We start from the raw sequence: 27,165 nt of genomic DNA on the forward strand, positions 1-27,165 counted from the left end.
TCCTGTTTCCAGACACAACAGAACACTCTCAGAAAGTCCATTTTACAGTTTTAAGAAGGTGGTCATATTGTTATGCTTGATCGGTGTTGCGTACGGTGTTAAATCTTGATGCAGGAGAGAACACGACAATCACGATGCACATTTGTCTAGTCGACTGTTTTCCTCCTCCTGACCTTTGAAAATCTCCACTTTTTTATTTATTTTTTTTTCTTTCGTGGTTTTCGCGTTGACAGGTTTTACCGTGAGGTTGCTGTGTGGGCTTTATCCTGCCATTTACATCAAATAAAACAAAAAAAAAATGCCCCTTTTTTATTTTTTATTGAATGCACTAATGTAAGGAATCTGTGTGTAATCATTTTTGTTGCAATGCCCTTCAGTTAGACAAACTGCTGTTATTTTCGCCTCGCCTTATCTCCCACCCTTCATCCCTCCTAAGTTATATGTTGTGCTTATCTCTGCGTCTCTCGCTCTGTGTCCCTAGGTGTGGGAGATGCTGTTAAATTCCAGGGCTCCGATGGTTAATGTATTCATGGCTGTGCCAACTATTTACTCCAAGCTGATCCAGTACTATGATCAGCACTTCACACAGCCTCGCGTGAAGGACTTCATCAAAGCCGTCTGCAAAGAGAGGATCAGGTACTGGTCGTGGGAGCGCTGGTACATGGGTTTGTGGATTCATGTTTTTGTATGTACAACATTAAAGAGTGGGGTCGGGGTGCCTGTTCTTGTCTAGGTGGGTGCTACATGTCTAATTAACGTCAACATGAACACAAGGTCGAAACGTTTCCCATTAGAACATTTCATTGAACCATCACAAGATGGTTCCTGTCGGGGGTCATAATGTTGTGGCTGATCGGTGTATATCTGTACGTGCTGACACTTTAGAAATACTTGAATAAAAAGGCTCCAGTACCCAGCACAAAGCACCTGAACTCACATTTAATGGAGACTTTGTGTGAGTTGCTTTCACTGAAGGTCTCTCCAGTGCAGTGTATTTCAAGGACACATTTGTGGCTTTATCAAAATGCAAAATGGTACAGGTTATTGTAAACTTCTTTGACTTTCTTTAGATAGAGATAATCACGCTTTAGCTCGTACAGTATGCAGGGAGGAGATTTATCTGTGATTCGCGTCAGAAATAAAGGAAGGAAACTCACACAAAATCCAAGAACTGTTCAGTTCAGAGTTAAAACTACAGACAATGTGTTTTGTGCAACTGAACACAAAGTGTTTTAAGCTGCCTCAACTAGTTGTGTATCACAACCGTTGCTCCAGCTCTAACTGCTGAAAGTGTGGGTTAGTGAGCTGAATCAGTTGTCCAAAGTGCAATTGCTTCAGTTCGCTTTCTTTTCTTTCTTTCTTTTCTTTTTTTTTTTAGCACACAAACGTGCACCTGCTTCTCTCACCTCATGCAGTATTTTTGTCTCACTCCCTCACAACTCTCTCTACAACTACCCCTCCAAACTTCTGGTTTAAGGAGTTATGAAATATTTATGCGTGATGTGCTCAGGCCCCGACAGTCACCAGATCTGAACCTAACTGAGCACCACAGGGAGAGTTTAAAGTGTAACACTCTTCACCACTTAGATGTGAGAAAGAAATAAGGACACATCTTAGTTCATGGAGGATTAAAGCTGTTCTCGGACAAATATATAAAAAAACACGTTTTAAAATGTTTTATCATCATTATCATTTTTTATTTTGAGTTTATATGCGATATCTGCAGTGTTTTCCTGGATAGTTGTTACCAAACCATGCTACATTCTGCATAAGTTTGGATTTTCATCCATAAAAATCAATAAAATCAATGAACTACAGTTTATTTTCTAAAACACATGTAGATGCACAGTAGGACACTGTAGACAGAGGATGCATTAGACTTGCCTTCCTGATAATGAGACGATGGTGACCTGATTCAGGTAACTTTTTCTGGGCATAATTAACCTGGGAATGTGTTTCTGTCGTGTCCGGCCGTCTCCTTTTCAGGCTGATGGTTTCGGGTTCGGCCGCGCTGCCGCTTCCCACGCTGCAGCGCTGGGAGGAGATTACAGGACACGTGCTGCTGGAACGCTATGGCATGACTGAGATCGGCATGGCCCTGTCCAACCCTCTCAAGGGCCCACGCATTCCAGGTAAACTGATGCACCTGCACACCCACATGCACACGCGTACAAGTAAACTGAAAAGTAAAAGTCCTCCTCCATCAATACATTGTATTGCACCTCATCATTTATCTGTGAAAACCTTCTCTTTTGTTTATGTGGAACAAGGTCAATGAGGTCTCACCAAAATAGACCCCTTCACAGTTTGTAAGCAATGCAATGTTTTTTTGAGGGGTGGGGCTTAGCTGGAGACAAAACATCTCAAACACCATAGCCAGCGTAAACAGCGATTAGCATATTTTGAGTGTTTTAGCAAGAATGGAGGAGAAAAACATATATTTTAGAGAACATACTAATACACTCACTCCCTGAGAGTGTGACTGATGGGACTACCATCCACTACCGACCCCTACACTCTCACTCACTGGATGGACACAGAGGGGACAAAGTCTGGTCTGTCTTCATCAAATGAAGCCTATAACAAAGATATTACAAGAAGTAAGTGGATCCACTGTGGAGGTTAACGTGGTAAATGCAACTTCAGTTTGGAGGCCCCTGAAACATATAACTAACGTTGCATTTGTTAGCATTAGCATTAACATATAACAAGAATCTACCAAATAATTAACTTAACGTCATTTTACGAACACAAAGGGTCTGTCTTTATCAAGTGAAGCCTCTCCTACAAAGATATAACCGGAAGAAAGCGGAAGCATTGTGGAAGTTAACGTAAAGCAACTTCTGCTTGAACACCCCTAAAATGTTGTAGCTAGCGGTTAGCGTTAGCATTAACATGTAACAAGAATCCACCAAATAATGATTCACTTAACTTAACTCAGTCACAATTTAGTCTAACCCATAACGTTATCCGGGCTGAAAGTGAATACGTTGTTGTTTACTCCAGTCATTTCTTTAAATCGCCGAAGCCAAACCAAAGTTGACCGGCAGTGGCTGGTATGTGGTAAAACTTCAAGTTAATGTTTTTTACGGTGTTGACAGCCAAAATACAGCAAGACGACACTTTCATGGTTGAAAGTGACAGTGTTTGCCTCAGGTTTTCTTCTGTTTTGCCTCCAGTTAACGCTGTGACATCACAATGACGTACGCCTTTAAGAGATACATTGTAACTCCTCCCAGCCATTGCTGCATGATGATGAAGTCATTCAACGTCAGGTGCCCAAACTCTTGGTCCTGTTTCAAGTGAACTCTGGTCAGATTACAAGTCCGGCTGCCTGATCAGAGATTTGCAACCTGAACAAAACGTTTGTGAAAGACAGGTTTCATATCTAATAATCAGCATTAACCGAAGCTTAAAATTCACAAAACATCATACTTAGCAGGTTTTCTAAACCTTAGGCTAACGCTCACGTACACATTCTGGTATCAGGCTTTTAAAATTATAAAAAGAGACTGCAGGTCCAGGTTAAATCATGGTGGAAGTTTGGATTGGTTGGCAGCCAAATGAACGTTGCTGTTGTTCAGTTTCAAAATACGAGAGTGAGATTTCTAGTGTCTGTCGTTGCTGTGTGATAATTATTAACCTACGCGTAGCCGGGGTTACTTTTTACACAATTAACAATCAAGAAACTTGCAATCAGTGATTTCTTCCACTTTTTTTCACATTAAATATATTTTAGTCAAACTGTGATGGATTGGGAAGTATTGGTGATCATGGTTTTAGAAGGAACTAAAGTAAATCTTCAGAATTTTTTCCAGTGCTGAAGTTTAGTGTAGATAGTCTGATTGTAGCGTGTTACTGTAATCACCATTTCTGCATAATTCGAAGAAGCTGAGGTTTCTTAAAATATCCTGGGCGTAAATCTCTGCAGATTATAGTAATGTTTAACCCACATTATAGCCTGGTAGTTGATTTTAATTCATTCAAGTAAATAAATGATCTGTGAAAACACCTGGTGATTGTCAAAGCCCTTCATCCTCCACATATAGAAATACAAAACCTTTTTAATGCTGCGCGGACACAAAGATGCTTTAGATTATACTCTCCCCTCAGATTATAATCCCCATCTCTGTTAAAATAAAAATACATTTTTGAACATTTCCAGGAAGCAGGTTGTTTAAAAGGAAAGGAAAGAAGGTCAATGAATTTTAATGTTTTTTTATTTTAGGAATAGTGAATTTGTGTAATCTTTGTATCATTATGATGAGTATACACTTATAAGTATTGACCCAAACCTCCACGCGCTAATTAAAATATGGTAAAACCAGTGAAGTCTCATCCAAGTCTTCAGTTCAAAAGGATTGGTGGAAATTTAGCGTTTAAATAGTAACATCGGTGGATGTTACACATCAGGAACTCACAGTGTCTGTTAACAGACTAGTATTTACCTGTTGTTGCTGCAGATTGTTTGACCCTGTCCCCTTTCTCCACTGAATGGTTCTCTAATGACCCATTATCAGTCACAGGCTCCAGTCTCATGGTAAAACAGAATAGCTTAGATTTCCTTTTTTTGTCATCGCGGAGCACAGGTTGTACAGTGAGTCTGTCATCCAGGTCACGGTTCATCTAAACACATTACAGAAAGGCACCTTGACTTTCATCCAAAGAGCTTCTTCAGTTCAGTGAGATTTTGTTTTCAGCTCTATATAAAAAAAATATAAGCAATAGTAAAAGAAAAATATGTAATCTAAATCAAAGTCAGGAAGGAATTGAATTGCATACAAGTATGAGAATAAAAATATTTATATATCTCATAGTTTATTTCTTGTACAAAGGAAATTCTTAAGAAAATAAAGACCATTCTTTTTACCATTCATTCATTCTTTCCTATTTTACCATTCCTCTTTTTTTGATCCAGTTAAAAAAAGGTGTTGCTTTGTTCCTCATCCTTTTTCAAGAAGAGAAAGAATGTGAATAAAACTCTGGCAGCATTGGCACATTGGCAGCTATTATAGATATAGTTTTTTTGGTGTGAATGACAGATACTCAGACTGTGTTGGAGGTTTTCCAGTTTGACATAGATGTCTTCCTTTCCTCCTCTTCTTCCAAACCATGTGTCTTCTCCAGATAAAACGGAGACGCTGTTGTCATCAGGGTTCAGTTCCTTGTGTTGGGATGTTTGTGGATGAGTTTCTTTGTTTCCCCAATATATATGTACAAGACTGTGGATTCCGCACAATGAATAAATACAACTTAATGTATCACCAGTCTAATCGTCATCACAGTATCAAATATTCTTATTGCACGTTCTCATCTTATCGTGATGTTTTTCTGCTCAGCTTCATGCTAATCACAGGCAGTTTTCTCTGGTGCGTTGTCAAAGTAAAAAAAAAAAAAAAAACCCTCCGATCCCAACTACACCTCCCTCACACGCGCAGAAACAAAGACGATGTCTGGAAATGAGGTCAGGTAGTGGCGCTTGCTTTCTTCTCATGTCTTCTTACCCCCCCACCCCCCCTTTTTCCCATGTCTCCCCAACCATATCCTTCCCTTCCTGTTCCCCAGCCAACACTTCCTCCTTACAGGTAAAGCTAATTAGCTTGCAAGTTGAATGGGTAATTCTCGGCGTGCTGTTGTGTTTTGTTTTGTTTTGTTTGTTTGTCGGGGGCATGTCTGGCGTGAACCGAGCAGGCAGCGTTTGATTCATCTCGGGTGATTATTAAGAACGGCTTCAAGAGGTCTGTGGTTCTATTGATGTTTCCTCTGCAGCACTTGTGGAAGATGTGCGTTTTTTTTTTGTTTTTTTTTTACGTACGTGCGAGCGCGTGAGCCTGTTTGAGTCGATGTGCTCCTTTCTTGTCTTTAAGTAGGTTAAAATGGATCAATAACAACCGCAGGAAAGACTCTCAGAAGAGCAGTAGAGTGGAGTTGCCGTCTTTCTCCCTCTTTTATGCCCTCGTTCTTTTCTCTCCCGAGCTCAGATCTTAATACACCTTATCGAGAGCCGTTTGAATAATCATTTCCCTTTGTATTTAGGACATCTAACTGGCCTGATTTTTCTTACGTGCCGTACAGTTTTGGAGCATTTCATATTAACAGCCGCCGCGCTCTTTCTGGGTCACATCGCCCTCGCCGAGATGTAAACATGTAAGATTGGTTCATCCTGGTTCTTTCCATCTCATTATCATCTCACTCCGTTGCCCCTTTCATCTTTTTTGATCCTTCTTTTGTCCTACTTTCTTTTCTTCTTCTTTTTTTGTTTGTCTTCTCACGGTCACGGAGAACGGATACAGCATCAGAACTAGTCTCCCATTAACTTCTTAGAGAGCACCTGTAGAACAATCCATTTCTGGACCTTCTCTTCTCCTCACAAAGCTTTTCTCAAGCCATTATGACGCTGTTATAACCAGCTCCTCAAAGTGGCTCCTCAATCTCGCTGAATCGTCAAGACCAGAATTGTCTTCAAGTCTTCAGAATCTCTCGAGCTGCTGATGTGGAGGAAGGAAAACACACAAACAAACAAAAAAAACAATAGATAATGATAGAGGAATTGAGCTACAAATGGATTTTAGAGACTGAAAGAGAAGTTTTTTTTTTATTATTTTGTTGTTCAATGGGGTGAAGAACCCAAGGAAGATTACCCAGCCTGCAACTCTTCACACCAGTAAGAGAAAAATAGGAAGAGAGGCTGAGGTCGATCTTTTATGTAACAGGTTTGTTTGGAAGGATAACGTATTTTTTCTATTTTAAGAACTTGTTCTGAAAACTCGGCCGTTTTTTAGGTTTAACCTTTATGTTTCACCTTAAAAACAGTTTACATCGTTGCCTTGTTTGGTTTCATTCTTTTCTGCACAACCTCACCTGTGTCATTTTTTTCATTTTGACAAACTGTATTAACACGTTTGGACCTAAAACCAGACTAAAACCATAAAATCCCAGTAGGAAGGAGTTACATTTTTCTCAGTGAAAACCACAAACATGTTTAAAGAATCTAAATTGTAAATTTCAAAAGCTTATGTACAAATTTAACAAACAACAAATCTATTTATAACTATTTCCATTAAAATGCAGGAAATGCATCACACATTTTTGTACAACTATTTACAAAACTATCAGGTGTAACAATAAGTAATAATATGTAAAAGTCTCAAATCTCTGACCTCTTTCTCTTTGGCTGCAGTCACTCCATATTATTATATTATATTGACATATCATTTCCTGATTGGTTGATGAAAAAGTGTGCGGTAAATTATTTCTAATAAGTCTAGTTTTACTTGGTCTATCAACACAATTTAAAAACTGGTCTATAGGTTGAATTTAGCACTTTCTGCAAAAGTTGCAACGGAGACTCAGTGACGCTGAGACACCCTTAGAAGGTCCATGTCCATTATCTGATGAGTCACAACTGTTTTAGAGACACAAAGGAGACTTACATGATATTAGGAAGGTGGTCATAATGTTATGCCTGATCTGTGTATATCATGAGTATTAAATATTTACCACTTAATAAAATCCAGTCGAACCACATTTGCAGGATTAAGGGTTGGTTTTTATATATATATATATATATATATATATATATATATATATATATATATATATATATATATATATAAAAGCATCTTCCAGATTAGACACTTTAGATTCGATAACGTCTCTTAACCTTGTTCACAAGATGCCGCAGTTCAAGATGCAGCAGTTCAAGATGCAGCAGTTCAAGATGCAGCGGCCCTTTGGTCCAAGATTCCTCCCGTCGGACATTATGACTTAAACGTCTTTGTCATCCAGTCCACGGGGGAAGCGGTCTAGTTACTTCTGCGGCCAGTTGGTTTTCACATTGATCTAATCCAGTCCAGTCTCCCAATCAGGACCGGAGCTGATTAGATCAATACGAAGTGAGAGAATCGTTGTTTAATCAGGACCTGACCTCCTCCTTTATTGGGGAGAGCAGGCGTCTGTGAAATGGCATAATAGCCTCAGGGCGCGCACAGAAAAGACCACTGACACCTTCTCCGAGCATCCCCCCCGTGTGCTCGCTGCTATAATTACTTAACTCCGGAGGTCACGCTTACACACACACACACACAAAGACGGAGACGGCAGGTGATGTGTCGGTACATGAGGGAGTTTTAAATTTGAAACACATATTAATAGTTTAGCTTAATTGTGATTATAGTTCACAGTGATGAATACTCCATCTAGGCATTCACTTCTTATTGTATTTCATGACTTGTGGAAAAAAATAAAAATGTTATGCAGCCGTTGTTAAATAAAATAAAAACCTTGTCAAACACTCAGCAGCAGTTTTGACTGAAGGATTGAATTGTGCTGTGTAGCGGTCGGGTCTTTTTCCCAACAGAAACAGCTGCACACAAAGAAAAATGCCAGTTTTTTAAAGTTTATGTTTCTGAAATAAAAGCTGCGTCAGTTGCTAAATAAAAAAAGTCCAAGTGCGCTGACATGTGGCGACTGAGACGAATGGGTTTTGGTTTTTACACACTCAGCACAGCATTTAGTGACCAGTTATTCTGTCAGGACGGAGGTTAACGCCGTTTGTGGAGAAGAAAGCTTTAATGCACTTCACTGCAGGTTGTCGAATGATCAGCTCCCTATAACGTGTCGTTCCCGTGTGTTGATGTCTGTGACAGGAGCAGTGGGGGTGCCTCTTCCCGGCGTGGACGTCCGGATCGTCATGACCAACGCGGCCAACACCACCATAGTGGAGGGAAACCACAGAGAGACTCGGGTAATCAATAATGAGCAATTACCTGCACGCCAGGAACCCTGGAAATCAGTGTGCAGATGTGGAGTGTTCACAATTAGCTTTAGATTTTTTTAATATCATCCTGCACTTTACATAAGGTTTATGCACGGAAGCTGTTTGTTGCATTATACAACAATTGCAATAACTAGTGTATGGAAAAATACTCATGTTTCTGAGGCTGTTACCAACGTTCAGTTTTCTAAAACATAAAACTATGATTATCTAAAAAAATAAAAGTTTTTTTTAAGGCGCTTGGCAATAAAAGCTAAAATGTTGTACTTTTTTGATATTTAAGAATGAAAGTGAGGCCAAGTTTTTTCTAAAAAGTGCAGTAAATTGATCTATAACTTATTTATGTGAGCTACCTTACCTAGCTATAAATGTCTAGAAATTATTTGGTGACATAACCACATATATATTTAGACTAATTAATGAAAACAAACTATTAATTCCATAATTTATTTACATGATACACAACTATTTACTCAAACGCTCAAAGTCTGGAAACTGGGACTGGAAAAAGTATGGAATTTTGAAATTTTAAATGTGTAGGAACCTGAGTTTAATTGGAATCACCCAGAAATGAAACATTACTCTGGCGTTATTTAGTCTTGACGTTATTTACTCCATTTCTCCGGTGCAGGTGCGTTCAGGTCTGGAGGGGAAGGAGGGGGAGCTCCTGGTCCGAGGTCCGTCTGTCTTTAAAGAGTACTGGAACAAACCCCAGGAGACCAGAGAGTCTTTCACTGATGACGGCTGGTTCAAAACAGGTACCAAACCTCTTGTTTTCCCTCTTCTAAACTCTAAACATGCACGCGTGCTACATCTGCACCCGTCCCCTCTTAGCGAGTGGCTGTTAATTGCAGGTGCACGAGGGTGAAAGCTGCCGTGAGGTTTTATATTTTTTTTAAACGATGTTGCAGACTGCACTTTCAGAATATGGTTTTAAACTTCCAGTCTGCACACACACACTTAAACTGAATGCAGTCTGTGTGCAGTGTGTGGCTCGACTTTGTGTGTGTGTGTGTGTGTGTGTGTGTTTGTGTGTTTGTGTGCACATTTTGGGGCACTATGAGGGAGTGATAAATGGACTATGTGTGTTTTCGGTGCTGCGGGGCATTTTTCCTCCTAAGTGGTTGTGACTGCTCTGGGTCTTGAGGAACCGAGTATTGCTCTCTTGCTCTTCCTTTCCCCCCCTCTCTTCCTCTTTAGTGTGTGTGTGTGTGGTAGCACAGAGGGAAGCTGTCATCAGAGGCTTTCTCCTCTCCCTGCAGCCCTGTGCACTTCCCTCTTTGCCCCCCCCCCGCCCCCCCCTGCACCTCACCCCCGAAGGAGTTGTGCTTTACTGCAAAGCCACCAGGAGACGAGCATTAAGTTGGCGCAGGGGGAGGCTGAGGGGTGCGGGAAAGGAGAGCACAAGCAATCGGCGATTTGAATTGTCATGTTGACGACAGGAAATAAGAGCCGGGAGCTAAGGAGCTGGGAGATTTGGAGCTGGAGGGGTCGGAAAGAGTCGGCCACAAAGGCTCGGAGTGGGAGCGGACGAGGTGGAGATGGAGAGCGGCTGGTGCTGGTGGCGTTGGTGGAGGAGCAGGCGGTTTGTGTGGGGAGGAAGGAGCCGGTGATGGAGAGCAAAGCATTGCAAGGCAGTGGGAGAGCAGGGCAGAGTGTGTTTAATTGGCTTTGCAGGCTGGAAGGACAGAGATCCAGAGCACAGCACGTTGCTGTCACACTCCATTACAGCCACTGGCCACATAATGAGAGCCTGTGCAATCAGCTCCCCACAGACCGGTCCCTCAAGCCACACACACAAACACACACACACTCACACACACTCTATGGACCACTCTGTAGAAAGCTATCAAACATGTTCCTTCCCCACCCAGCTGTCTGCGTTCCCTGATGCCAGCTACGACACACATTAACACACACATTAACAGATTTTGGGGGAAGCCCGCTCTTTTGTTTTTTTGGCATCCGACGCCGATTTTATCAAAAATAAACAATGCATTTATTTTTGCTGAGATTATTTGAAGCAAACGTTAAAGCGCTCTCAACCTTTATGGTTTAAATTGATGATTTCTGGAACCGATCAGTCTCATTTTGTTAAATTGTGAGATTTCTTTGCTGTCGACTGTCGTTTTCCCGTAGATATTTTAGCTCAGGATGCACTTGTACTGAGGCATTTACCTCTGAAGGATTTTTATCTTTAAATCAACCAAATTTGCAGAAAATATATTTCTTAGCAAAATCTTGTATTCATATTAATCAGTGTTGGACACGTTACTTCAAAAATATAATGCATTACTTATGACTTGTTACTGTAATTAGTTCCATTATAATATCACTGTCTTTGTAATTGTATTGTAATTGTAAAGTAATTACATTACTTTTAAGTTACTTTCACCAAAATAACTCTATCAATAGATCTTATTGCATGAAGGTGATGTGGAATAATGGCTAAGCCAGGCTAATGCTAACAGCAGTACTGTAATGGCTGCAGTTATGGCCCATGGCGCAATAATAATAATAATAATTATTAATAATAATTATATAGCGCTTTTCCATTTTTGGACGCTCAAAGCGTTTACAGTTGAATGCATTATTCATTCGCTCACACAGTCACATCCTGTCGGTGCTAAACTGCCTCAGTAGTCACAGCCGCCCTGGGGCAGACGGACGGAAACGTGGCTGCCAGTTTACGCCAACGGCCTCCCCGACCACCACCACCAAAAAAAACAAGAAAAGAAAATAATTAATGTAAATTTAGGCGTGTTCTTATTGAAATCAATAATGCTAGAAGCTACTACTGTATATTGTAACCGAAGGAGGATTTTTTTCTTCTCTGCTAATCTCTAATTTGTATTAAAACGCACAATTTAATTAATTTAATTAATTTCTGGTTTAAAATCCATTATAATGCGCGTTACTGACATTTGCACCGAGTAAAATATAACAATTATTTTTTTCTAATGCCTTACATTACTGCATTACAACACATATTTAGTGATTGATTGCAACATAAACCTGGGGAAATCATCCTGTATCTGTGAGCATCAAACAAAAAACTTGACCCCACTTCACAACCCGTTGAGGCACATTTAGTTATCGTGTGGACATTGAGCTCCCACACACGGGCCTACGATTTCCATACCATCTCGATACATGAGAGGGGGGAAGCGTTCGATGGAGACTCCTCCTCGCACTTAACCCCCTTTTTAGCCTCCTAACTCCCCTCTCGCGCTCTAACCATTTTTACCCTCACACCTGCTCCCTGTTTCACACTGCACCTTTCTCTCCAACACTCATTCTCACACTCCCGTCTCTGACTCGCTACCTCCCAGTTCATCTCGTGTCGCCTTCGTGTGGAGAGAGTTTCTGCAGCCTCTGGGATTTGACACTTAGGCAAGATGAGTCAGTTATCGGACCCAGATGTGCATCTTCTTTTAGATTAGGCTGATAAAATATATATATATATATATGTGTGTTGACATTTGCATACGGTAGCCTATGCATTTTATTCTTCAGACCAATAGCCCTATGGGGCTATTGGTACACCAATATAAAGAGCTGTTTGTTAATACCAGACTCAAAAAATACTTGAACATTGTTTGTTGTTCTACTGAAACTTCCACCTGATTTTACATTTTTGTTATGGCATTGACCTGGCACACAACTTTACTGATAGCTACACTTACACTCACCGGTCAGCCACAACATTAAAACCACTGACTGGAGAAGTAAATAACGTCTTGTGACAATTCAGTGTTCTGCTGGGAAACATTTTTATACCTGGTATTCATTTGTGTGGATGTTACTTAGACATGTAGCACCCACCTAGACCAGAGCAGACACCCCCACCCCATAGCAATGACACAACATCCTGTTTCCAGACACTATAGGACAACCTCTGATGAGTCGCAACTGTTTCAGAGGCAACAAGGAGAAACCTACACGATATTAGGAAGGTGGTCATAATGTTATGCCTGATCAGTGTACACTCAACTATCACGTTACACGTTCTCTTTAAGGCTAAACCTTTGATTTATTCTGCTATGCCATTTAGTTTTCCACACAAACCTTTATAAACTTTTGAAAAGAAAAAAAAAATCTCCATCCAGTATCGTTTTGTGAATATTAGAACAAAACTAAATCAGATCATGTAATTAAAACTTCATTTACGGATGTTTACGGATGATACAGTCTCCTCTTCACCCTTCGTAGATGTAATGCTTATGCCAACTGTGCATGTTTTTTCTGTATCAGGATTTATTTTCCTGCCATTCTCTTATTACTTCTGCAGCAGCTATTTAACCTTGAAGTTTTATTTTATTTCTTCTCAAACTTAAGGCATTTACACTTAACACTTCAATTGAAAATGCGCCAAAAAAAAAAAAAAGGAAGCATCAAATAAACTACATCATAGCACAAACCCAGAACTGTTGCATTTACTTAGATGAGAAAAAAAAAAAAAGATTTAAAACCTTTTATCAGATGAAGACGTTTTTTAAAACACTCATTGTTGAGCTTGGACTGTGCGGTTGGCACCGCGTCAAAGACGTACAGGCAGATAGGGAGACTGACAGTCCAATAAGGAGCGGGCGTCAAAGGAAACATAACCAAAGAAGAGATGTTTTAAAGAAGCGGAGCGGAGTGTAAGAGTTTAGATCGATAAGTTCTCAGCTGGCCAAATGTGCCGGCGCTCCAGTGCGAGCAGGTGCCGTGCAGCGTGATTGGCAGCTCTATAGGCAAACTGTCACCTGACCGCTCTCTCTTTCCACTCATCTTCACAAACATCTCCGAGCACATTGATTCCCTTCTGGCTTTTCTTTTTTCTTTTTGCTTTTTAATCCCTCCTTTTTTTGCGTTCTGTCTGCTGTCCAGAGCTGAAATCAGATCCTCAGTTGACGACACTACAGAAGCTGCTGTTGTTGTTGTCGGATCTGATGTTTTCGCATGTAAATGCAGAAAAACGGCGGCATCGGAGCTGAGAAAAGAGTCAGAGACGAAGCAAAAGAGGGGATGCAAGTTTGGCGTTCGGTTCGAAATAGTCCGGTACTACTCTTCGAAATAGGTGATGATGCTTTGAAGATGATGATGCCCTGTCTTATCTGAGCTTTACTTATTAACTTAATTAACTGGGAGAGAGTGCAGGGCCAGAAGTGTCCATAGTGTCCAAGCGTCCATAAGCAAATTAAATGTGACTAATATAATGTTTGGTTTTGATGCCAGGCTCATTTTATGGCCATGCTGTGAGTTTTGAGGCAGATGTTTAATTCTTTTTATGAAGAATTCACCAGAGAGTTTATGTTACAAAAAAAAAAAACAAATACGTGTTTGCTTGTGTGTGTGATCAGCAGAGATCTAACCCCAGCTGTAAAGGTGAGCTTCAGGTCTGCAGGGTAAACGCAGCAGACAGACAGACAGACAGACAGACAGACAGACGGACGAGTGCAGCTCATATCCTGTGGAGCCGTCACCAGTCGCTGGGTCTTTTGCTCCCAGCTGTGCTCTCCTCTTCCCTGCCTCCGTCCCTTTTTGCCATTTCCAATGTCACATTTCACCCCGAGTTACATCGTGTCCTTCTCGAGCTCCAATGTCAGAGCCCCCTGTGGGATTCATTCAAATCCCAACCCCGGGCAGCACTTTTTTTTTTATTATTATTATTATTATTGTTGTTGTTATTGTCAAACCAGCCGTTTCTGTAACTGTTACACCAGAAATACCGACGCACGGGTTTCGGGTAAATGTAGACGACGCCGTGAGAACCGGAAATATCCCCGCACAAAACTTTTCCTTTGCCCTTTTACTCCATCATCCGTTTCCCTGCTCAGGTCAAAAACAAAGAGACGAGAGGTGCTGTTACTCGTAATGCTCATTGTTCGGGCATTATACTTGTCATTGTGTCGCCGTGGCTATCAGATCCCCGTGATTCAGTGCCGAGTAGGTGCATGTAAACAGCAGTTAAAGAGATTCCTTGATGAACGTGGCAGATCTGAGACAGACATCAATCCTCAACTTCAGCCTGTTATCTGCAGCGGGGAAGGCAGCCCTGCAAGAAATATAATCAGTAACATTAACATAAAGCAATTCAAGCTCCTTTAATTGCATTATATTAAACAAATTAGATCAGTCATCCAAGTGCAAAGTGCTTTCTTGTACGATATTAATTACTAAAAAAGGAGCTGTGACAAAAGTTAAGGATGATAAATAATGTCAGAGCTGAGATTTCGCTTCTTGGCTGTCTGTTATTTATCCTCATTAACACTTCCATCTAGGCATCGGGGCTTTAATGTGGGGCATTAATATTCATATATGCTAAGTGTTTACAGTCTGAGGAGAGGCACGACTCGCGTTCAGACCTCTTTCATCTGCGGCGCAGATAAGGCTCTGCTCTCCACAGTGATGGAGGACGCTCGGGGTTAACCCGCGCTGCCGGAGTTTGGGTCGCGCTGGATGTGATGAGAGGCCGTGACTCCACTTCTCAGAGAGGAGAAGCGTCTCCTCGCCGGGCTCACGCTCAGCACTCCAGCGATGCTTGTGTTAGAGGGATGTATCAACAACACACAACATGTAGCATCAGTAGAATCCTAAACCTCTCAAGGGAGTTTTTGAAATTATTTGTTGGGTTTTTAGAAGGTTTGTACCTTAAATCAGACGTCTTCAACGTTTTTCAATCTTGCTATAATGTGTTCTATATTAAACTCGGCCTAGTGCTGTTTATAAATATACATTATTATTTTAATTTTGCATTTAATATCAACATAGGTGCAAATTTCAAACATTAGGGTGACTGTGAAGCTGGCATAAACATCCATACCTTTACCGTTTAAACATAGCTAACACTGTAAGCTTCTCTTCTGCTAATACTACAGCATGTCAGGGTTTAATATGCAGCCTCGTGATTGGTCCAGCAGCGATAGGGGCGGGGCCTACTGTGTACAGGAGGCTTAGATTGACAGGTCTCAGTGAGTGAAGTGTTGACTGATAACCTCGATTTATCTCTTTATTAAAATGTGTTGGATTTGTGCTAATGTGTATTTAAACTAATTTCATTTTGGGGGGTAAAATTAAAAAAAAAAATATGAAAAATGAATTTGCGACCCCCCTTCAGTACCTCGTGTTGATTACCTACGCCTCAGATGTATTCAGAGATCATAGACAGAGGTGGTGTTGTAGCACGGCGGCGCATTTACAAATTAGAATAAATTAAAATAGTAAAGATCGCAGCAGCAGCAGATCAAATAGAGGCTGAATAAAGAAGAGCAGATGTTTGCAACGTGAACTTTGGTCAGTTTGAATGTATGTGGATTTGGATTTGACCTTAGACTAGAACCTGGTTTTATATGAGATCAGCCACAACATTATGACCACTGACAGGAGAATAGGATATTTTTGCAATTAAGCGTTCTGCTGGGAAACTGTTGGACCTGGCATTCATTCATGTGGATGTTACTTAGACATGTAGCACCCACCTAGACCAGACTAGACACCCCCACCCCATAGCAATGACACTCCTTGATATCAGCAGGACGTAGCCTGACACAAGCACGCACAAAAAAAACACAAAGTGTTGACCTGGCCTCCAAATTCACTAGATCCCAAACTGATCAAGTATCTGTGGGATGATCCTCAGACGCCCCCACTATAACATCCTTTTACCAGACACCACAGGACACCATCAGAATGCCCACGTCCGTTCTCTGATGAGTCCCCACAAGGGAAACCTACACAAGGTGGTCATAATGTTATGCCCGATCAGTGTATGACAGATAGAGATGGAGGACAAGTCGCTCGCCTCCCTGTAGGTTAACAAGTAATTGGTTTTGTTTTGTGTGTTTATGGTACTTGTTGGTAATTATTACTGACCTGATGGTGTGTGCAGGGGAGTGGAGTCGCACACAGATTTTTGAAATTGTTCAGATGAGATGCAAATAAAATAAAAGTTAATGACCATTTCACATGAAAGGACTTTATTCATCCTCAGTATTTCTATACAGAAAGGACACATTGAGAGTAAAACTGAATTATATGACTGAGCTGTTAAGGTCCTCTTGATGTACTCCACCTTAACATTTATTGATTCCTTGGATTTCTTTGTTGGCTTCATCTTTGCTTTAAACCACCCACTGAACTGGCTGGAATTTGACTTTTATTTTGTGCCTGTGGACAAAAGTGTTTGTCACTTGTTTAAACTGTGCCTCGTGTGCGCGGCCAGAATGAGGTATGAAGGTATGAAGTGAACGTTTTATCACTCAAAGTGTGAATTCTATAGAAAGCTAAATGCCAGACACATCTCCAGGGTTGAGTGGAGTGTGTGCACACACAAAAATAAAAAATAAAATAGCACACAGTACTTTGATCAAGGTCGCGCTTGAACCACATTGAATTAAAGACACTTATTTGTGTAACGGCACGAATCTGTTATCGGGCTGGAAGGCCTGGGCGAACTAATAGATGACTTTGTCACCTTCACTGACGCTGTTTTTGTGTTTTTTTATTTTATTTTTTTTTGTTACCTCTAGCGGTGACGCTCGTGGCAGCGGGGTGAAGTGTTTTTCTGATGCTGGCCTTTGTCATATGTCACACTGCCCTTTTCTTTCACGCGCCACACGCCCGGACTCTGTCTCCGTGCTCGTGCGTGCTGGTTTCCAAACAGTCGTGCGGATAAAGGTCTCCGCGCAATTCCACTTTTTCGCAAAAGCACAGACGTCGACGGGAGCGTCGGCAATTAATGGTGTATGAAAAGCGTAGCTACCTTTGAATCCTGTCAAAGAAGACTTCGCGAATACTGAGGTAACAAAATGGTACCATGAAGTGTAGAGCCAACCTCCATCCTCACCTCTTCAGCTTCACATCCGGCCGCAGGGTCTTACCTGTTTTATCTGACCTAATTCATGCTTTAAACTTAGTAGTGTCATAGTATTGTAATCCTGCAACTAGACAGTTTGTATTAGTAGGTTATCGTAAAGCCTGATACTGGCATTTCATAATAAATATTGCGTGTATATATTCACATTTCATTAATTTATTCAAATTATTTAAAGCAGGGGTCTTTGACATGTTTTAAGACCAAGGATCCCCAAACTGATGGAGAGGTTAAGCAGGGAAACTCTATATTATATAGAAAACATAAATAAATATAAAGAAATTTAAATTTTTGGGGCAAAATTCTGGGTCAAACTTAAAAAATATATATAAAAATGTGTAATCAACCAAAGATTTTGCAGTACAGAGTTTGACTGTATTACTTTGGAAATTATGACAGCGGGAATAAGGATAACTTTTTTTTTTATCGTAATCCTGCAACTAGACTTTACATTTTATATCGTATAGTTTGTATTAATAGGTTATCTTAAAGCCTGATACTGGCTGTATTACGCTGTATGTTAAAGTAACGTTTCATAATAAATATTGCTTGTATATATTCACATTTCATTCATTTATTCAAATTATTTAAAGCAGGGGTCTTTGATATGTTTCAGACCAAGGATCCCCAAACTGATGGAGAGATTAAGTAGGGAAACCCTATATTATATGGAAAATATAAAGAAATATGAAGAAATTTAAATTTTTGGGGCAAAATTGTGGGTCAAAATTAAAAAAATATATATATATAAAAATGTGTAATCAACCAAAGATTTTACAGTAGAGAGTTTGACTGTATTATTTTGGAAGTTATGCCAGCAGGAATGAGGATAATTCTTTTTCGATGGAAATTTCACCCTCCCAGCAGAAGAGGTGATTTATATGAAGATTTATTGGCAAATAGGGAGAGAAGGCAAAGGAAACATGGCCAAAGAAAAGTTTTAAAGAGGCAGAGAAAAGTGCAAGAGTTTAGATCAATAACTCCTCATCTGGCCAAAGCTTGTCTTACCTGTCTTATCTGACCTAATTCACTCTCCAAACTCCAAACTTAGTATCATATTTAATTCTGCAACTAGTTATTAAATAGACAACTAATAAATAAATTAATATGCCAGTTATCGCAAAGCAAATAATGACTGATAATGTCTGTATTAGTTATTAGAGTAATGTTTTATCATAAATATTGCTTTTATATTTTCACATTTCAGTTTTTTTCCTCCTTCAAATTATTAAAAAATATATTTAGTGTTTTGAAAATGAAGATAATTCTTTTTCGTTAAAAGTTTCACACTCCAGCGGATGCACTGCTTGACTTATTACAGCTGTTAGTAACACGCTTCTCTGGCGATGTTGTTGGTTTTTTTTTGTTGTTGTTGTTTTTTTTCCCTGTTAGGTAAATGATAATTAATAGCTGAAAATAAATTACTATCGATTTTCAGCCGAGGACGTGTTCCAACTCCCGATGTTTTCTCGTTTCCTGTGGAAGTTTCCTCATCCCTGCGTCCTCAGTTAAATTCTTGATCTGTTTTTATTTCTTTCTTTTTTTTTTTTTTTTTTTTGCTCCACACTACGTGCCCTCACTCTCTTTAATGCCTCAGAATGAGATGAAAGCCCAGTGCAATTAGGCTTCTTATCGTTTTAATTAAGAAAGCCATTCGGCCATATCTGCCTCAGACGCCATAACACATAATGGCAGAGTCTCTGATGCCTGAAGTGCTGATTGTGTGTGCGAGTGCGTACAGTATATATGTGTGTGTGCGCGCATCCAAGTACCGCGGGTTCCCAACCATCTCTTTCTCTCGACCGTCTTCCCTCTTTTATCATTCCGTGTTCTCCAATCTCTATTCCCACTTGTGCGTCTCTCCAAACATGCTGCTCCATCCCTCGTTATTTCCTTCCCCCTCAAAGAGACAAGGTCAAAGAGTCCTGTGTAAGTACTTCAAACTCAATTCATCTGTGTTGTCTGAGTGTCTCTTTTCAGCGCGTTTTGTCAGAGATTGCTTCATTAAGGCCGTTTCCTTCCTTTAAATATTTGCAGTTAAATATATATTTTTTAGCAGTTTCAGCTCGTGCACACAGGTTCAACTCAAAATTGTGCACGTAAACTGCTATTTTCACCATTTTTTGTTTGCATAGGATGAAAGAAACGTTGCTGCAACCTTATTATTCGTGCACTTTTTTCTTTTACCCCTCGTCTGAAATAGGAGGAGTACAGAGAAAGAGAGGGGGGAACTGTAACTACACTGACAGTGGTGTTAACATCCAACCAAGCTCTTCCACCCCCTCTTCTGATCCCTCCCCCCCTCTCTCCATCCTCCCTCTCCTCCTCTGTTACCCCGGCCTATCAGTGAGGAGCAGTGGTCTGTGAAGAAATTCCCAATATCTAAATTTACACACTGTATCAATCTTGTTTAATAGACTGGAAAGCTTATAGCCGCCGTGGCAAGCCGGCAGAGAGGGCAGCGGTGATAAATTGTCGGTGTGCAGGCGACAGCCGCCCGTGATGTATAATGAAATATTTATGATTTATCCCAGCTAATAAACTGAAATGAAGTGCATGATGTATGGGAACAGATGGGCCCTCTATTGATGCTGAGGTGGAGAGGCAAGAGGGGGAAGAGGAGACAGGAAGATGGGTGGAGGGAGGGGAACAAGAGATGTGATGAGAGATGTCTGAGGGGTTAGCAAGAGAAAAAAAAAAAGTGAAGGGTAAGGATGGGACAAAAAAAATAAATAATACCTAAAATATATAGTTGCATTTGGCTGACACTGGAACAGAAGAAGCTAAAATAGTAGATTTAAGATGGATAAAGGGATGCAGGGTTAGAGTAGAGAACAAGCGAGATTAAATGATGGAGGAGAGGACGGACGGGAGATGGCAGTAAAAAAAAAAAACAGACCACCTTCTCCTGGAACGCTCCTTCGTGTTGATTCCCGGCTTCAGGTGTGGACTCGCACAGCGGCTCGAGTTTAAATGATCCTAACGAGAGCGCGTCTGTGATCAGAGGTAACGAGGAGGCAGAGGTCATGGACTCACTTCCTGGAGTCTGTGCTGGTTGCCTGGCAACTGGAAAAAAAAAAAAAAAAAAAAAAAACAATGAAAAAACAAAGTCAAGCTATTTGTTTAATGATTGTAACAGTCTTTTTATCTTTTAAATTACATTTTCCACATTAATTTAACCATCTCCACCGAATGATCTGCATTCCTCCCAAAAATAGAGAAAATAAAGAAAATAAGAGAGAGAGAGAGTTTTTTTTTTGTTTTGCCAGGTAATAACAAATAGTTTATTTATATTCTGCTCAGATTTAAAGCGAAGCCACGTGACATAAGTAAGATACAAAAAGCAATTTATTGAGCCAAATAACCGAAACATCTAACCATGAGCACCGATCAGCCATAACATTAAAACCACTGACATCGATCATCATCTCGTGACAATTCACTGTTCTGCTGGGAAGTTTTCGGACCTGACATTAATTTGTGTGGATGTTACTTAGACACGTAGCACTTGCCTAGACCAGACCAGGCACCCCCCACCCCATAGGAATGACACTCCTCGATGGCAGCAGCCACCCCCCAGCAGGATGCAGGACTAAGTGTTGACCTGGCCTCCAAATTCACTGGACACTCCACATTCTCTGATGAATGTTTTGGAGAATATTAGTTATTAGTTATTCCTTATTTGGTGTATATGAGCATAGTGCTTTGTGTGTTGTGTTGTGTGGCGGAGCAAACCAGACAGACTGAGGGATGGATAGTGGAGGACGCCAGGCGCCCAGATGTGAGTCCTTTATGCACTTTGCACTCTGCTCAGCCCAGATGTTGCACGTTCAAGCAGACAGACTCCTCCGCCTACTTAGTTCCTGCAAGGAAAAAAAACACACACACACAAGCACACACTTGTCTCATATTATAATATAGTACAATATTATTATATTATACTATTATTGTATAGATTGCAATAAGCTTCCGAGTGCGCATTGTGTAAAACTGTGAAGCGAAAAAAATCAGCTACAGCCCCGTCCGTGACCACTACTGACCGTCCCACCACAACACCCGGCTTTACTCCATCACACACACACACACACACCAATCCCCTCGGTACCAGCTGTGGACGCACCACCTGTAATAATCCTGAAGGACATCTTCCTGCTTCCTTCCTCTCCTTCCCTCCTCTGTCCATTTTTCTCTCCCTCCGTCTAACTCCAGTCATCCATAGTGACCCATTTCCTCTACTCGTCATCGCCCGGGCCCAGCTGCGCCCCTCATCCCGCTTACTGTACTCGCCCCCCCCCCCATCCACACACACACACCTGTCCCCCCCAGACACCTATGTATGTGTGCGTGTGGTGGGTGTGCGTCTGGAGGATGTGGGGGTGGTGGACGGGGAAGGGTGGGGGGGATCTTTAACACTCATCCATCCACTGCACTTTGACTTCCTCCGTCTCAAACGCACACATGTATGCTTACACACACACACACACACACACACACACACAAGGCAGTATTCAGTGAAATCTAACTACCCTAGATTCCTTGTATCTAGTCACGAAGCGGATGTTTCTTGAATATTCTGCAGTTTTAATAGATTTTAATCCAGAATCCTTCATCAGAAATGATCTTATTATTGTGCTTAACTGAACTGAAAATACATGCGAATAATTTAGCGAAAATGCTAATAAGATGATATTTACGTATGAATCAAGATAAAAGTATGTTTTTTTCCTGGAACATGTATGTTTTTAAGGAGACACAGTGGTTTATAAAGACGGCGTCTATTGGATTATGGGCCGCAGCAGTGTCGACATCATCAAGAGCGGCGGCTACAAGATCAGCGCGCTGGAGGTGGAGCGTCACCTCCTGGCTCATCCTGACATCATAGGTAGGAGCTGACGCCAATCTGCAAACCACCGCACGGGTTTCTGAGACATTGCTACAAAAAAAATGTGTCCTTTCACTGCACTGCGAGATGAACGAATCAGAGTGACGTTTTAATCTTTCAGACGTGGCCGTGGTCGGGGCTCCGGATGCCACATGGGGTCAGAAAGTTACGGCCGTGGTGCAGCTGAAGAAGGGGCGGAGCATGTACCTGGCAGACCTGAAGACGTGGGCGAGGTATAGCGCTTTCTAATATTATGACCACCTTCCTAATATTGTTTAACTATTTAATATTGTGCCTCCAAAACAGTTGTGACTCATCAGAGAAATGTGTTTGTACCGATTTATCCTCTGGTGATCGTGAATGTTTGTTCATATCCATCGATCCACCCAATATATATTTCAGTCCTGGCAAAGACTGACAGACCAACATTGCTATATAAATATAATGCAACAGCATTGCATGAAAACAATGCAGCCTACCAGTAATTTTCAACAAATACAACAGATACCGTATCAAATCTAGCAAACCTGGCTCAGCTTTTGCTGCAATGTGGTCTCTGCACCAATTAAATTATAGTCCACATTGCTGCTATGCATTGATTCATTGTTTAATAAGGTATAAAACTCATTGATAGGCAATATTACAAAAACTGTGATTTCCCAGAACATGACTTTATCATCATACTACAGCCACATTGTTTTTATTGAAGCAAAGCAAAGTGTAGTTTTTGCACTGAACACCACTAACAACTGGACCACCTGCCACCTTTAAAAGGGCTTTGTGGACGCAGGTGGACTCCAAACCTGTACCACCAGTGGAGACTGTGACCTGAATAACTTACACCCAATCCATCATCCTGGATTCACAAAAAAAAAAAAAAAAAACTGCAAACAGAGCACCACAGCCCTGTCCTGGTTACATTTTATCACACCGTTTCCACAAAAAAGATCATCTGCATAGCTTTTTGTCAGTCCTGCCGCAGCCGTACGGAGGATAGTAGTTCAGCTCTTTGGGAATTTGAGCATTCACATTCCCAGTGACTGGACCTAAAGTCCTCAGAGAGATAGGAGAGGATGTGAGAGTAGGAGAGGCCAGAGATGGACTAATGAGCGAATCAGACGTGAAGATGTGGAGGAAGTAAACAAAGATAGTTGTGGAGGGATTTGTCCCACGACAGTTTTCTTTTTTCCCAACTCCCTTTCTAAATGTCAGTGGAGTTTATTTTGTTGCTGGTGCCCATAGGCAGTAAAAAAAAAAAAAAAAAAAAGACGGCAGAACTGCTCCTCAAAAGTGAAGCCAAAGCAAGTAGAGCTCCCCCTGGTGGCTGGCTGCAGTATAGGTCATAAGCTCCACCTCCTCCATGTTAGTGGGCGGGACTAGAGCCAAACTAAAACACTTTATTTCAAGGAGGTTTTCTGTAGTTATTATAATGTTGATGCATGTTCAATTGACAATTTTTTGGATGCTTTGTTTTAAGTAGTTATTTGGCACTTTAGAAACAGGATGCGACCACCAGTTGCCATGCCAACCGTTCTGTAAAGCGGTCCCACAGGACCATGAGAGTTATAAAACCATAAGTACAGTATATAATTCGACATTTGTTTGTGTGTGTGCGAAAACGTTATGCATGAAAAAAAATATACATTTTTGGTCAAACTGGCCAGCCCTACCACGGTGTCCATATTTATATACAGTCTATGCCCTCCACATAACAGTGACACACATTCCTATTTTTCCTTATCTGATGCTTTTCTCAAAAGTTAACCTGCGTCTTTAAATCTTTTTTTTGTTTTTGTCCTCCACACTTTCTTTTTCACGACCCACCAGCGTCATTTATTTCTGTTTGAGTGCAACTTGTGCAACTTTGCGTGTGTTCGTCAGGGCTCCGTATGCTGTAAGGAAGTTAGGAGATGATTTACTGATGGTTTAGCATGGCAGGTTGCCACTGCTGCCCGGTCAACACACACATGCGGACGCACACTTACAAACTTACGCATGCACACTGTTTGAAGCCAGAGGTGGTGCCAGCGGCGCACAGCCCACTGCCGAGGCCAGGGTGTAGAGGAGAAAGAGGGAGATAAAATGAGACATAAACAAGTAGATGGATGCTCACTCTTCAGTGCCCTGGCTTCAGCTGTCAGTCTGAATCTGTATCACACCCTCCGTGCCCCCACGCTGCCTTGAACACACACTTTGACACACACACACACACACATATACACACCGCCCTGGAGAAATTGGTGACACGAGCGAGCCCCGTTACAGAGACATGTACGTACGCGTGCACTCGTACGCACTCACACTTTACTCACTGAGTCAGAGAGACGGAGACATCTGCTGAAAGGAGTGTTTGATGGCGACCGTATGAGTCATTATGTTCACCCGCACAACAGGAACAGGCACACACACACACACACACACACACACACACACACACACACACACACACACACACACACGCGCGCACACACACACACACACAAACAAACTAGGTTAGAAGATAATAAAAAAGCTCGGGGCTTCAAGACTTGACGTAACAACCAAGCACTCAAAATGGAAAAAATAAAACACTTTTAATTATCCAAGCCTTCTGTTTTTCCCCTTTTATTATTATTTATTTATTTTTATTTCATCTCACAGTGATTATATTGTTTTGTACGAAGGGAATTGTCTGTATCTGGAAGGCGAATTGGGGATATTAGGGTGGAGAGCTGCAGAGTGGATGAAGGACATTTCTTTCCTTATCTCGACTACTCTGCCACAGGGCTAGCCTTTGTTTTTGCAATTGTTTTTGTTTCCTTTCTTTTTTTTTTTAATTGTGTGTATTCCGATGTTCACAACCGCGCTGGTACATCCGTCAGCGTTGTGTGCGTCCTTGTGCGTATCTGTCTGAACAGTCTGCAGCGTGTAAACATTGGTGTTTGTTGCAGGGAGCACATGGCGCCCTACACCATTCCCACAGGCCTGGTGCTGGTGGACGAGATTCCGAGGAATCAGATGGGCAAGGTCAACAAGAAAGACCTCGTGCGACACTTCTTTTGATGACCGGACAACTTTGAGACGTACGCACATCCTGCTTAAAGAACTGAAGGTGCACAAGCAGTCCCTATGCAGTCCCTTTGAGAAGAGCACACCGACAACACAGACACGTGCTGTATATAAGGGAATGCAAAATAGTAGATAAGCAACTTAATTAATCAGAACTACAAATGCTGCTGCAAAGGTAATTTTGTTGCATTGAATTTCAATCATCCCAAGCATTCTTCATTAGTTGCTGCATAAGAGAGATCTGGAAAGCATCGCTTTAATGTCTAATTAGATTAAAGCATCGCAAAAAACAGGTCTCTGTGTGAGCCCAGCAAATTAATGAACGAAAGGTTTGAAAATAGCTGAAAATGCACGAGAAATAATGGGTGCAAATGAACTAACCAAAATGAACGTTACATATAAGATGAAATATGTTGCCCTGTGAAGGGTTTTCACTTGCCACTGGTCCAAGCAACATACTTTTTTTTTTAGTTTTTAGCCATTTTAGTGTATGCAGTGTTGTCTTCACACACGCTTGAAACTAATTGTATACACTATAAATGCAGTTTGTGTTTCAATGGACGCTGTACAGCGATCAGGCATAACATTATGACCTCAGTAACCATCTTATAACAATTGAGTGTTCTGCTGGGAAACGTTTGGATCTAGTATTCATTTGTGTGGATGGTACTTACCATGTAGCACCCACGTAGACCAGACCATAAACTGTACAAAGATGGCAGATGCCACAAGGGAGGCGGAAGGGAGACCTACACAGTGTTAGGAAGGTGGTCATAATGTTATGCCTGATCATTGTAGTCGCGCAAAGGAAATGGGAAACTACCTTTTTGTGAAGGTCCTTTTAATACTGCACTTTCAGAACAGTGCAAAAGAAAAGAGATTCATAAGTGCTACATAACGTATATGACTCACAGTCCCTTTAAAGTTGAATTGTGGGAGGATGGCAACAGCTAGTTTTGCCTCCTGATAAATAATTACACGCACCATGAACACGATTTGTTCCACTAAAAAGGCTTAAAAATAGCAACGTTTTATTAAAGAGTGCCTTGTGAACTCTTATTGGCGTTATTCAGATTTTATATAGTGACTGTTTTCCTTGTACATAGAGTGAAGTGACCACAATTAATGCTAGTCAGTGCTTAAACACTGGTGCTAGAACGTGACGAACTTTAAAGTTGGGATGTATTAGCTTCCTAACGTTGTACACACACACTGGTGCTGCTTGAAACGACGGTGTTAATCTGAAAATGAAGTTGTTTTATAAAATCTGAATTAAAATGTGTTTGCGAGTTCTTTTCATTTTCTACTTTTTCATGAGCTGCAGTGTTGTTAAACTCGTTCTCTCCGTGCAGCTGTGGTTACACAGGTGTCGTGAGAGCCTGAAGGCGGATCCTCTCGCAAGGCACAACGCCACAGCTGGATACTCCGCACTCCATCTGACTAACCCTCTCACTCGCTCTTCTCACCTCTCATCCTTTCTCATCTCCTTTTTCTCCGATGCCGGGTCTTCATCATAAGCCACAACAGATTGCAGTGGCACCGAGACCAACTTGACTGCGAGGCTCCTCTTTGAATGAGCCGTGGCGCGTTGCCAGATTTGGC

At 41.2% G+C, this 27,165-nt stretch overlaps 1 protein-coding gene across 1 annotated transcript in view; it reads left to right on the plus strand.

Moving 5' to 3' along the window:
- Nucleotides 1–26,852, plus strand: part of acsf3 (acyl-CoA synthetase family member 3) — a 37,859-nt gene extending 11,007 nt beyond the window's left edge. The window contains exons 4-10 of the mRNA XM_047580853.1: nt 482–636; nt 1,987–2,132; nt 8,649–8,746; nt 9,408–9,534; nt 22,381–22,515; nt 22,637–22,748; nt 25,446–26,852. Coding sequence (XP_047436809.1) covers nt 482–636; nt 1,987–2,132; nt 8,649–8,746; nt 9,408–9,534; nt 22,381–22,515; nt 22,637–22,748; nt 25,446–25,557 — 885 coding nt within the window. The 3' untranslated portion in view covers nt 25,558–26,852. The remainder of the gene's footprint in view (nt 1–481; nt 637–1,986; nt 2,133–8,648; nt 8,747–9,407; nt 9,535–22,380; nt 22,516–22,636; nt 22,749–25,445) is intronic.
- The last annotated feature ends 313 nt before the right edge of the window (nt 26,853–27,165 follow it).

The sequence above is a fragment of the Mugil cephalus genome, chromosome 3 (assembly GCF_022458985.1).
Source record: "Mugil cephalus isolate CIBA_MC_2020 chromosome 3, CIBA_Mcephalus_1.1, whole genome shotgun sequence".
NCBI classification, from domain to species: Eukaryota; Metazoa; Chordata; class Actinopteri; order Mugiliformes; family Mugilidae; genus Mugil; species Mugil cephalus.